Below are 12,895 nucleotides of genomic sequence, written 5' to 3'. Positions count from 1 at the left end.
TTTTTTTTTTTTTTTTTTTTTTTTGACGAACCTCCATACTGTTTTCCATAGTGGCTGCACTAATTTACATTCCCACCGACAGTGTAAGAGGGTTCCCTTTTCTCCACACCCCCTCCAGCATTTTTTATTTGTAGACTTTCTAATGATGGCCATTCTGGCTTGTGTGAGGTGATACCTCATTGTAGTTTTGATTTGCATTCCTCTAATAATTAGTGATGTCGAGCAGCTTTTCATGTGCCTATTGGCCATCTGTATATCTTTTTTTGAGAAATATGACTATTTTAAATGTTGTGTTTGTAATTGATAACTTTAAAAAAATAACGTTTTGCTTTACCACTGAGCATCTTCTTGACTTACGGACTGACTTGAAATCAAACCCTTCCACTAGGTTGAGTTATATCTAAATTACATAATAATAAGACACTCAAGCATCAAATCAGTTTCTAAAGATGCCAAAGCACAAATTATGTAAAAATCTATCATCAGTGTAATGTTTCTTTTTAGAAGGCTGGAAAGGAATACTTGCACATTTGAAAAAATATTCATTACATTCGTTTTTGGAGTATGAGTATCAGCTCAACAGAGGTTTTAATTTAAGGTGTAGTGGTATGGGGAAGACAGTAAATGATCTGGCTATGAAAATCATATTTCAAATTGAACATGTTGAAAATAATCTACATTTGATTGAGAAAAATTAGTAAGCTCTAACAGTGTGGGGACCCAAGCAATGTTTTTTCATGTAGGAACTGTTGTCCAAATGTAGTTGACGGGTGGAACTGGAGCAACCCAAGAAATACATTCCATCTTTTGGTGTCCAGTAGAATTAATTACCTTGGGCCTGAAAAAGACCCTTCAGGGTGGAGAACCTCACCCACTTCATCTACAAAGAAGCCTTTAAAGTCAACTATGAAAACCATTGTGGTCTTGGGACTAGTTATGCATACTTAACTCAGAGATGCTCACACTTTCTTTTCATGAGCAGATGCTCTGCTTCTCCAGTTTACTTTTGCAACAAAAGGGTTGCTGTTATTTGCTGAGCAATGATTTGATTATCACTAAACCTTTTAAAGGCTATTAGCACCAGCAAGCTTAACTGACTTCAGGAGAAACTCGCTTCTTACTTGAAGTATGCTTGCCTTGCTTCAGTTTTTCTGGGCGCAGACATCCAGTGATTTCAGCTTGCTCCATTGAGCTTTGCAATTCAAACTTCAGAAAAGTCCCTTTAATTAGGAACAGATGGTTCACGAATACCCTGGTGCTACACATCTTTGTATTACTTATTCCATCTTTACTTGTCATGGTTCATGATACATTTCTCATTTACCTGCTAGCAGCAGCAGTTTTGCCTGGAAGGGTGAAGTCTGTTGTGGTCTTTCAAAAATGCACAAGTGGTTACATGCACCGTGAAAATTAATAGCTCCTATGCCAAAGAGAGTTGCATTCTCATGGTTTCAATTAACACTGACATAATGGGGCTGTGTCTATACCCCAACCCCAAACTCCGGGGACTGTAATTAGAAATCCTGCCTTGAAAACGATTTCCATTGATCCCCCTTTGTTGTTGTCTATTCGCAATGCCCGGACACCTACAAGAGTACTACACCATTTCCCCAAATCATTATGTCTATTTTTAAAAATGAGCAATACAAAAAGCTTTTAAGTGTAGATATGTATTCAACATTTAATATTTTTCACACACAACCTTAAAGACTAGAATTGCAAAGAGGAAGGTGGGATATATATATATATATATTCTATACACTGTAATACATACAGGGGTGGAGACATGGGGAAGGTAGGGGCGTGGGAAGTGTCAAGGACTGAATACTCTCAAAACAATAATAGAGCCCTCTACAAGGGGGCGGATACAATGATGCTTCAAGTTATCATAACTGAGTCTAATTTAAAACACAAGACTTATTTTCAAGCATTTATGCAGTTTCAGCTACAGTGTGGCTCCAAATATTCCTGAATGAATCCTAGCTTATTTTATATCTTTTGTTATGTGTTTAAAATCCTATTATCAGGGACTTAGGAGAATCTCCACCTTCTTTCTTAGCACGTTTGTGTATTGAAATCAAACTGAATTGGGAAGTTGTTGAATAAACCCTTCACATCTCACAGCGTGTTTGGGTTCCCTATCTTTTTCTTTTTTTTTTCTTTTTAAAATTTTCTTTATTTCTGGCTGTGTTGCGTCTTCATTGCTGTGTGCAGGCTTTCTCTGGTTTCGGTGAGCGGTGGCCTCTCTTGTTGAAGAGCACGGGCTCTAGGCGCATGGGTTTCAGTAGTTGTGGCACACAGGCTCAGTAGTTGTGGCTCACAGGCTCTAGAGCACAGCCTCAGTAGTTGTGGTGCACGGGCTTAGTTGCTCTGCGGCATGTGGGATCTTCCCAGACCAGGGATCGAACCTGTGTCCCCTGAATTGGCAGGCGGATTCTTAACCACTGCACCACCAGGGAAGTCCTCTATCTCTTTCTTTGATAGTCCCCCTATCTCTTTCTTTGACCATAATTTGGGGAACGATTTCCTGTTATTTTTGTTGGGTGCTTATGTTACCAAGAACAGATAAAAATCTAGACCCTTTCTGTTTGTTTGGTACTATTGGCAGTGCAGGGGAAAAATGTTGCAGTGAATGTGTGTTAGGAACTGGAAGAAACTAGAAGGAAATGTGTTTCTAACTTGAGTGCCGCATGTTGACTGCCATCACTGTGTAATGTGGCTGAAGGCTCATTCTGAATTACTGAAATGAGATCCAGGCTGTGTGAAGAGTTCTGTTCCAGGATTTCTCTTTTTTCAGGCGGCTTGCAGTAGTTTTTAATGTGGTGTTTGGAAAATGCAGGTTATTTGGTAGAAAGTCTCAATCTATATTAAGAGAGTCTTTGCAGAGAAAAGGACTTTTCTGCAGAGGCATTTTATAGCAGAAATGGAGTGCAGATGTCACGTTAAATGTATACCCTGAGGAATGCAGGAATGAGTATTTTTAAGAGTCTTAATAAGTTAAAAAGGAAATGAGGACCCCTCCCCCTCCACTGACTTTTACCATGAAACATAGACTAGCTCCTAAGATCTAAATTCTTTGTTACCTTACCATTTAGAAACACCTTAGTCAGTCTTGAAGGATTTTATAAGGCTTGGAAGTTGACTATTAATGTATTGTCATTATGCTCAATAACTCAGATTGATTTTGATTTGAGTTAATAAAGGAATATTGAGTCCAGACGATGTTCCCTTTCTATCATACTGGTCCCCCAAAGTAAACAAATCAAGCCATCTCATTCTTCTGTAATTAATGTCAAAACCTTTTCCTTATATAAATAATATGCCACGTTCTAGTAGAAATTGATCATCTCTGCTACATTTAGCTGCAAGTTTTTCAAACTGTTAAAACTTTGGCAAAATATATAGTTTCCTGTTTTGTTCCAGTAACCTCTTTTCTCTTCGTGTCCAGCAGTGTTTACTTGAGCTTTTGAGTTCTTTGTGTCTACCTCTGGTGAATATTTTTTTTTCTCATCCCTGTAGCATGGGTTTCAGTAGTTGTGGCACACAGGCTCAGTAGTTGTGGCTACTGAGTGCATTGAGTGCATAAGTCATTATTTAAAATTATTATTAAAATTATTTAAAAATCTGTCATCTCATCCATAGTTGTCCAGTCAGATATCGTTCCATGTGGAACAGTTGCATCCTAACTTGCCCATCAACATAAAAACTGATTCATTTGGTCAGTAAATTTGAAACCTGCAAATTCTCACTAGAAAATATCCAACCCCAGAGCTGAGGTATTCACTGTGTGTGGATACCCTATGTTAGATCTGCGAGCTATGCAGGAGGACCAGCCCCATGTGCTGCCCTTAAGGTTCCGATAGTCTGGCACTCAAAAGATATACATCAAGGAAATTGAGTGTACCTGCTCTAGGACAAAACTGCCCCATTTCAAATCTTGGCCATCTACTGGAAGATGTGTTTGTCTCTTAATCTCTTTAGGCTTCTGTTTCCTTATCTGTGAAACAAAATAATAATACTCATCTCCTATGATTATTTTGAAGCTTAAATGGTTTAATACATATAAAGTACTTAGAACAGAGCCTGGCACATAGTAAGTACTCTATATCATATAAAGCAATAAAGTCCAATAAAAGCTATCAGTAGAAAATTAATTGACATCGAACAGAATATTTTTCTCTTCAGTATTAACATCATGACCTTCATGATCATGAAACCATAGAAACTGAATAAGCATTTTCTGTCTGAGACCATCAACCCATTCTTTATGTCAGTGGTTCAAAGGAGGAAGGGAAGTGTGTACAGTTTTCCTTTTCCTGTTTTTTCTAAATATCATTTTGAGAAATAACTTTTGAATTGCTAAGTGAGGTCCGAAAATCTGACTTTTATAAAAGCAACCATAATTAACCCCTACCCGACTCCTCCCCCAGCCCCAAGGATTCTGGAAGTCACATCTGGGCTCAACAGACCCTTCTGAATAAAAGGAAAACATATCAAACATTAGTCAAGACCTGTGACCCAAAGGAATAATCAGATTGATCATTTTAAGTGGCACGGCAGGCCATAGAGAATCAGTACGTAAGTGAGGATTAAAGCAAGATCTTAGAGTTTGGTTACCCATTTTGTTAATCCCCATGTGGCATGATCTACCACTGAGTCTTGGGTCTTCTGGTATAAATTATTTCAGTAACTGAGTTATTTGGGGACTTGAGAGAAGTGGTTGATTTTGAGTGTTACAAGGGAGTAGAATGTGAGTGAAGTTGAATTTATATTCAAAATTATTAAATCCCCAGAACACGGTATGACTTCGTCTACTATTATATCTGCTTTCGGGTGAAAGGTTTGCCCCTGGCATGGTGGAGAGACCGCTGAGAGCTTGTAATGGAGTACCCTTGAGGGCCTGGTATATCATGACATGACAGCGAGAGCCATCACTGGATCAAGGAGATGCTAGATTTTACCAGAAACTCCACAGGAGAATTTAAATTGAAGTACTATATACTATTAGGCTCTTTCTTCCCAGTGCAATAGTATTCCTTTGGCTTGTTGACCAACCTACATTGCTCTTTACCGAGAAGCCACAGACGATTCCAAAAGAGAGACAGCCATTTTGTTTGTCCACTGGGGTAGTCCAGAGTCAGAAAGGAGAGCTGGGCCTTAGTACTCTGTGTTCACCATCCTGAACTTGGTCAGGTCAGTGAGAATGGGGACCCAAGACCTGGGGGGTAGTCTCATCACTTCTTCTGGGGGAGTGAGCATAGCAGGGGACCACTATTTCTTTAGTTCTCATGACTGTTTTAAAAGCCTTTGTCTTCCTACTTTATCCCACACAAGGGGTTTATTTCCCAGGTTCTGAATTCCCTTCATGTAAAAAACACTGCGTGGTAGTCTGATCAGTGGTTGTGAGACGAAAGGCAGATTTTCTCTAACTTTGGTATTTCATATGTCCTTTCTCATCCCAGTTTTCTTATAACTTCCCCAGTTCTGGTATTATTTAGTGTTTCCATAGCATGTTATTGCTGAGTTCCTTGTGATCATTTTTAGTAGTTACACAACAAGTCATGTGCAGAACATGAGCCCGTACTTAGCCAAAGAATGAAATGGAAAAACTCCGCCAAACCCAGCTTCATAATCTTCCTTTAATAAAACTCTACTGTGTCATTTGGTTTGGTCTCTCTTTTAAAACTTGAGGCTCCATCAGCCTATTTTAGGATACTCCTGTAAGGCCTACGGCATAAATGATTTGACTTACAGTTGAACCAAGGATGTAGTGAACCCCATCGTAGAGTTCAAAAAGAGAGAGAAAGGGAAAGGACTTCTTTGGCCAAAAGCGTTTCTCGAGCACAATTGTGGAGTTTAAAATTTTTGCTTATTTCCAAAAGGTCTACACCATTTGGAAATTTCTTTGTGTTTTCTAGGACAGGTCCCGTAGTCTAGAAATTCCTACTTGCCTTGCTACCTAATCACAAATGCATTCCAGAATAATCCCTGGCACATAGTAGGTGCTCAGTAACTGCTTGTTGACATGTTAACTTTTTACATTGTTTTCTCGCACAAGTCCATTGTTTCCTGATAAGCATCATAATAAAAAAATGCCACGCACTAACCTGGTTTTCACAGGCATTTTCATAATAACTCTTTACCTCTCCAGAATCCAGCCATTTTGGCAATCTCACCAATGTGGAACCTAATTTAAGATAAAGCAGAAAACTACCGATGCTTAAGATTCGAGTTTCATATATTCAGTTTAAAGAGGCAGGGACACATGATATATGTGGGAAATCGTTTCAGTGTTTCCTAAGGTGCAGTGCTAGAGTCATATGCGGTGAGGTGGCTGCCCACAAGTCAATTATTCTCTTTGGCTTTGGTTTTCTCATCCCTCAAATGTGAGAGCTGTACTCAGTGATCTCTAGGGCCCCTTCCAACTTCTGTGAATGTCTGGCCACCTCCTCTCTCCAGGCCTGTTTGTTCCTCTGTCCAGTGAGGGGGTGGGAAAGTATCAAAGTCCTAACTCTCTGTGACTTTAAAGGCATGCTCTTGTTGCTGTCCAGGAAACCTAGCTATCCAGATTGGCTATTCCTCCAGGGCATTGTTTAGCCAAGATTTTACTGTACGTTAATACATAGTTAAAAGGGCTAATTTACTGCCTAGGAAAACATTTGGCACTGGTTAAAACTGTGGAAAAGTCCTAATTGTTCGCAGGGAACCCTGACTTCGGTGTATACAACTACCGTCCTGTTGGATGTACCTCCCCCTTTTAGGCTAGAGTTCTGTTTGAGATAAGAGGGTGTGTGTGTGTACATCAGATAGGAGCCTAACAGTGTGAAGTTTTTCTTCTGGTGGTGCTAATCTCCCGTTCCTGTCCCTAAGGCTACTGTTGATAAGTGGTATCCAAAGTTACGCTCCGGAGCAGGTGAAGTGCACTGCTGGACTGCCCTGCATCCCAGCATCTGTTCCCTGCGGTGGTATCTGCTTTCAGAAGTCTCTGTTTGCAGAGCTGGTTGGTACTGATAGAGAGGAATGCACTAATCCTCTGATATTGACTCCAAAAGGGGAGGGTGGCGCAGAGAGAATGACAACACAGGAACTCTTGGGGAGCTGCCAGCTTGTGATCCTGGCCATGATCCTTTCTAAGCATTGATGGAAATGAGTGACAGGATGGGATCGGCTCTTCTATGCCCAAGACAATTGCACCCTATAGAAGTGCAATTGAAAGGCCAAACAATTGAAGAAAGATGAAACCAAGTCTCATTTCTCTACAGAGGACGCCTAGGCCAATCCGTCTTCGGTGCCACCTTCATCCTTGCCTCTTCCTTTGCTCATGAACTTTCAGTAGCTCCCTGTGTCCTCCCATATGGTGTCTTGATTTCTGCCTGGTTTTCAATCCCCTTTACTGTCCAGTCACATACACAGCCCTTCCTGTACTCAGCCAACCTTATTTCCCATAATTCCTCAACCCCGTTCTAAGATTCCTCGGTCTGCTCAGTACCACGTATGCTTTTGTTCATTTCATTCTTCCTAACTGCGATGTTCTCCCTTCATTTGATCATTGAAATCCAACCCCTTCTGATTAGCGGATGCAAACTATTATATGTAGGATGGATAAACAATAGGATCCTACTGTACAGCACAGGGAACTATATTCAATGTCCTGTGATAAATCATAATGGAAAAGAATAGGAAAAATAATATAAATATGAGTCACTTTGCTGTACAGCAGAAATTAAACACAACATTGTAAACCAACTCTACTTCAATAAAAATTTTAAAAATAAATAAATAAATCCAACCCCCTCTTCAGAATTTAACTGAAGTCCCACCTCTTCATCAAGTGTTCCCTGAGCACTCTATGCTATACTGCTCCCAAGCCTTGGACGGCCTTCACAGAACCCCAGGTTCAAATTTATTCACATTCTTCCCTGTAGGATACATTAATTTTGTCTTCTGTGCAGCTATTGGCACAGAAGGGAGTACACACGAGGTACCCTTCTAAACGACTGGGGGCTTACGTGTGAAAGGGCAGTCTTGTAGTCAATGTGTCTGAAGAGAAGATGTGCTTGAGTTCCAGTCTGGCAAGGCAAACACGGTGATGGGAGAGGCCACAGCTGGCCATGGATGGCAGGCAGGTAAAGACCACCTCTACTACTGCATCTTACGGCGATCCTGGAAATTTATTCGTAAAAGGACTTTGAAATCGTTGAGCCGTTTAAAATGAGTGCGAGTAGTTGAGTCTGCGTGTGATATGCAACTTTGTTGTTTAAGGTAATTCAGTGTTCATCCCTACCTCCACCTTCTTCCCAGCATACCCCTTTTCTTTATCTAATTTTGCTCTTCAGGAAGCAAGCCAGGCCTGCTAAGTGTGACCCATCACGACTCATTCTTAAGGGAAGTTCACGGCCAAGCCTTCAAAGTCAACTTGATAGACTTGCAATTGCTATGTCTATCTTTGCCCCACCGTTGTCTTTTTCTTCTCCCAATTAGGTAAATCCCACAGCCCAGTGTACCCATGCCCTGTTGAAGATGATCTACTGCTCCCACTGCCAAGGTCTCGTGACTGTGAAACCCTGTTACAACTACTGCTCCAACATCATGAGAGGTTGTTTGGCCAACCAAGGGGATCTTGATTTCGAGTGGAACAATTTCATAGGTGAGCAGGCGATTAATGTATTTCTGTTGCTATTGATTGCTAAGCTTCTGCCACAAGGAATGTTTTATTTATTTTTTAATTTTAATTTTTTTTTTTTGGCCATGCCACACGGCTTGCGGAATCTTAGTTCCCCGACCAGGGATTGAACTCAGGCCCTGGCAATGAAAGCGCAGAGTCCTAACCACCAGACTGCCAGGGAATTCCCCAAGGAATGTTTTAATTATCAGCGATGAAATTTCTGTTCGTTATGTAGTGTTTGCCAGAGTTCTGACTGTACTGAAAGTTCACACCACTCTACAGGTAAATGTTCCCTTGAACTAATGGTGGCACTTCTGAAGACATTAGACAGACGTTAGACGCAGCGAATACCAAGTTTTAATAACAAGAAAGTGATTTTTTGACATTTTCCCCCTAAAGGTCAGTTTTAGTTCTGCATCATAGGCTGGTATCCATGTAAATGCTGGAGTACAGCCATCACTGAGATGTGAAAGCGGCTTTTCAAATGTTATATCTGTTACATTGCAACCAAATCTTCTGCAAACGGCCAGATACCCATTGGGTATTTGGATCAGGTGCAATCTGATTGTGGAAATGTAAGGGTTATGTTTCTGTAGAGATTTAACAATCACAGACTGCTCTGGTGAGAATGGAAGGACTTTTGTCCTGATAATTTTAGAGGTCAGTGTTCTCGTCTACACCTAAAACTTAGAAAACCATTACTGGGAACCCAGACACCAATGGAAGTAAAGTGGCCTGTTTCTAAGAATGTTAATTATGTGGGAAGGGACAAATTATGGATGATTGAAATATCCAGTCATCGACTCCCTCGATGCTTGCTTAATGCATATGGGAATCCCGGGATGTTAGTCGCAGTTGTTGAAGCTGCTAGTGGTGGTGGGTCTTCACCCACATACTATCAGCACCCCAAAACAAACTCAGGTTTTCCTCCCATACCCAGTCACATTTACATAATTGTAGAATTTGAGTGTCTTTGTAAGCACCTATTTTTCACTTATTTGTCCACATCATGGGAACATGTACGCAATTTGCTGAGGGTTTTTTCGGGGAGGGGAATGCGGGGATCGGAGCCGGGGAATGCTGTTTAGTCTGCATGAGAGCTGATTACCATATTAACTCTGAAAGTGCATCAATAAATTGGCTCCAACAGATTCTTGAGAACACTGACACAAGGGGGGAAAAGAAGATGTGAATACCAAACGCTTCAGCACAATTGTAGCCTAAATAGCTCAAAGCTAGAAGACCTGAAAAAATCTTCCACACACAGAAAAGCAGAATCCCATGAAAGGGAAGGCATAAGACCAGTCAACACACACACGCACAAATGGCCCATCACGCCCAGAAAGAAGCCATGGGAGAAATTGTTGCTGGAAAATATTTCCCATGGAAATAAAAGCCCGTGGCATTTCTAGATCTAAAGTTGAAAGTTTTTTCTTTCTCTCTTTTTTAATCCGACTCTCACCCCCACCCCAAATGTCAAGTTTGCAGCTCACTTTTGCTAAATTCATTTTTAAAAAACAAGATGGTTTGCCTTTTCGCTTTCCCCTGTAACATCTAATGCACTAGTTCTCTGGACAGAGCTGTAGCATTTGCTATACAGTAGCAAAAATGTCTGGTGACAATGATCTAGTTTGGGTAACTTTTCTACAGGCACATCAGGAATGAGGTACACTATTCTGTTCTTCTAATGTGTCTGACAGAAACCATAACTCAGAAACTTGTCTTAAAATACAAATTCTTCTACATATTTTTTCCAAGAGTCTGCAGGTCCATATTAAAACCATACTCTGGCTTGCTTAATTAACGTCTTCAACCAGGTACTCTGAATCAAGGAGGACTTCCTTTGCTGTCACTATTCTCGCTGTGTGTTTTACAAATTACATTTGTTATCTTTGATGAAACAAAAATTCAACCCAAGTGGAAATTGGTAGGATTTCAGAATCAATTTTCTTCGGTTATTTTAAGTGATACTTTCTGGAGGGAGGAGGAATATAATTATATCTAAACTTCATTTTTAATGGGTGTTTTATTATTTATTTCTAATAAGCTGATATAAAAGGTCAGGAGTAATAGACATTGTTAATCTCCAGTGCTTTTTCGTGGATTTTCACAAGGGTTTAATTTGCTCTGTGGTTATAGAATTCAGTCCCAATTTACATACCTTTACCATAAGTTCTTTTTTTTTTTTTCTTTGCAAGGAATTTTCCCCCTCTTAAAATGACTGCAGTTAATGAATGGGCAAGGGCTTTTTTCCCCACTTCTTTAAATCAGATGTTGGGGTTAAGTCGGGAAACTGCCTTTTGTTCATCCAGTCGGGTCGCGAGGCTGAAGATTGGGTTTCTGATTATCGGCGGCACAGTGCAAGAGGAATCGCTTTCCCTAGTGAGAAGGGGCTGCTTTGTTGCCCGGGTGGCGGGGGGAGTGTCCTGAGCACTAAACTCCTGCAGTTGGACTAGACCCTTTGAAGAGACTAAGGATGAGTTTTCCAACTCTGCCTCCTTGCTGCCGAGCCCTCGTGTCCCTCTCTTGAACTGTACCTATTAAACTGCCGTCCAGCTTTATCAAGGTGGATCCGAATAGTCAAAACACCTTGGACTTGGCTTCGTAAGAGGTTGGTTACAGGAAACCTTCTTTTTGAAAAGTACTCCCACCGCCACCACGACCACGAAAGTCAGTTTCTGGGAAATCATAAATTACGGGTAGGTGCAACTTGCTCTCCGTCGCATACTGCCGTCGTGGTAACATTCATTTGGCTCCTAGCCACCCTTATGAACGTCCCATGTCTGCTGCCACTGGGAATTTAGTATGAGGGGGTCGGGATTGCCGGCTGGGACGTCAGCCAGTTCCTGGCAAGAGGCAGGAGCCGGTCAGATACCCCGCAAAGGGAGGCCTGCAGCCTAGATCCATCAGAAGCAACAACACCGGACCAGCCATCGTGGGACTCCTCTTGGGGCTTCTCATCAGGGCCATTCGCTTCTATGGAGGCGCCCAGTGGATAGCCAGGCAGGACTTGCCCTGGGGCTGAGGGGCGGCTTTGGCTCCCGGGTTGCAGCCTCCAGGCGGACCACAGCCTCACTCACATTCTTCAGTCGCGGGACACGCAACGCCATGGCAGCGGCGCGACAAGGGCCCGGCCCCTCTCTCTTCCCAGGGCCTTGTGCACAGCCAGCAGGCCTGGAGTTGACAAAGACACCAAACAGCCAGAAGAATTGGGGTTTATGTTCCCTTTCACAAACACACGAACACGTTCACGATCTGGCCTTTCCTTGCCACTAGGGGAATAAGTAGTGACGAGGTGCGCCGTTTCCTTCCTGTTGAAACCTCTGTGTTTGAGATGTTTATGGTCTGTCCCTTCATAATATTTTTCTCTGGAGCCAGCAACTCCTTCTCGGCTCCGAAGGCATGTGCTCTCTGGACGTGGCAGCCCTGATGCTTCGACAATGATGAACACGTTCAGGTTGTGCTCCACTTGTTTACAAAAGTCCCCTTTTGCTAGCACATCAAACGCATTTTTCCTCTCCTCGAGCACAATGGTATATTCACTCTGGCAGCCTTTCCTTAGAGGTTGGAAGTGTCGGTTTATTGGCGCTTACCACAATGCAACCTGAAACTTCATTTGTTAAGACTTTTAAAAATATTGCATTGCACGGACATCTATTCGTGGTTTGTGACATCGGAACTGTAGTTGAAAGAAATGAGCCCGTGCTTTAAAATGTTGGGTTGCATTTGTTCTCAGGGGAAGGTGAAAGGTCGCTGACCAGATTTGGGTTCACTGATCTGCTGATGCCAGAACTCCTTTCCATCAGCGAGCTTGGGTAGAAGTTCAGCTGTGGCCTGCTCTTTGAGAGAGACACACCATCTTCTAGAAACTCACCCTTCTTTCTGGCAGCTGTCCTTGAACTACCTGAAGGCTGTGGAGAATGTGAGCCTAACTCTCCTTTAAGGGGAAAGAACAAGTTTAAAAGTTCACTGCGTGTCATGAATGAGGCATCCTTTTTCTCATTTGGAGATTACCTTTCCAATTTCTTCCAATTTTACACAATAAGTATCAGGGAAAAATACTAAATCGCATAATCCCAAGAACCATGGATGACAAGAAAACCCATACAGTGCTTTTCATTTAAGAGATTCAATGTGTCCTAAAAAATTCTAGACTCCTCCAAAGTGAAAAAGTGATTTCCAGAGTAATTAGTGAAGACTCATATTGTGAACGCATGGATTTTGTGCCCT

The 12,895-nt window shown here is 41.7% G+C and overlaps 1 protein-coding gene across 1 annotated transcript in view; it reads left to right on the top strand.

The window, feature by feature from the left end:
- GPC4 (glypican 4) overlaps window positions 1-12,895 on the top strand; it is a 108,938-nt gene that overhangs the window by 90,489 nt on the left and 5,554 nt on the right. Inside the window, exon 4 of the mRNA XM_032620055.1 lies at window positions 8,482-8,647. Within this exon, the coding sequence (XP_032475946.1) occupies window positions 8,482-8,647 (166 nt within the window). The remainder of the gene's footprint in view (window positions 1-8,481; window positions 8,648-12,895) is intronic.

The sequence above is a fragment of the Phocoena sinus genome, chromosome X, assembly GCF_008692025.1.
Source record: "Phocoena sinus isolate mPhoSin1 chromosome X, mPhoSin1.pri, whole genome shotgun sequence".
NCBI classification, from domain to species: domain Eukaryota; kingdom Metazoa; phylum Chordata; class Mammalia; order Artiodactyla; family Phocoenidae; genus Phocoena; species Phocoena sinus.
The sequence above is the reverse complement of the archived record's forward strand: the minus strand, read 5'-3'. Positions and strand labels throughout refer to the sequence as shown.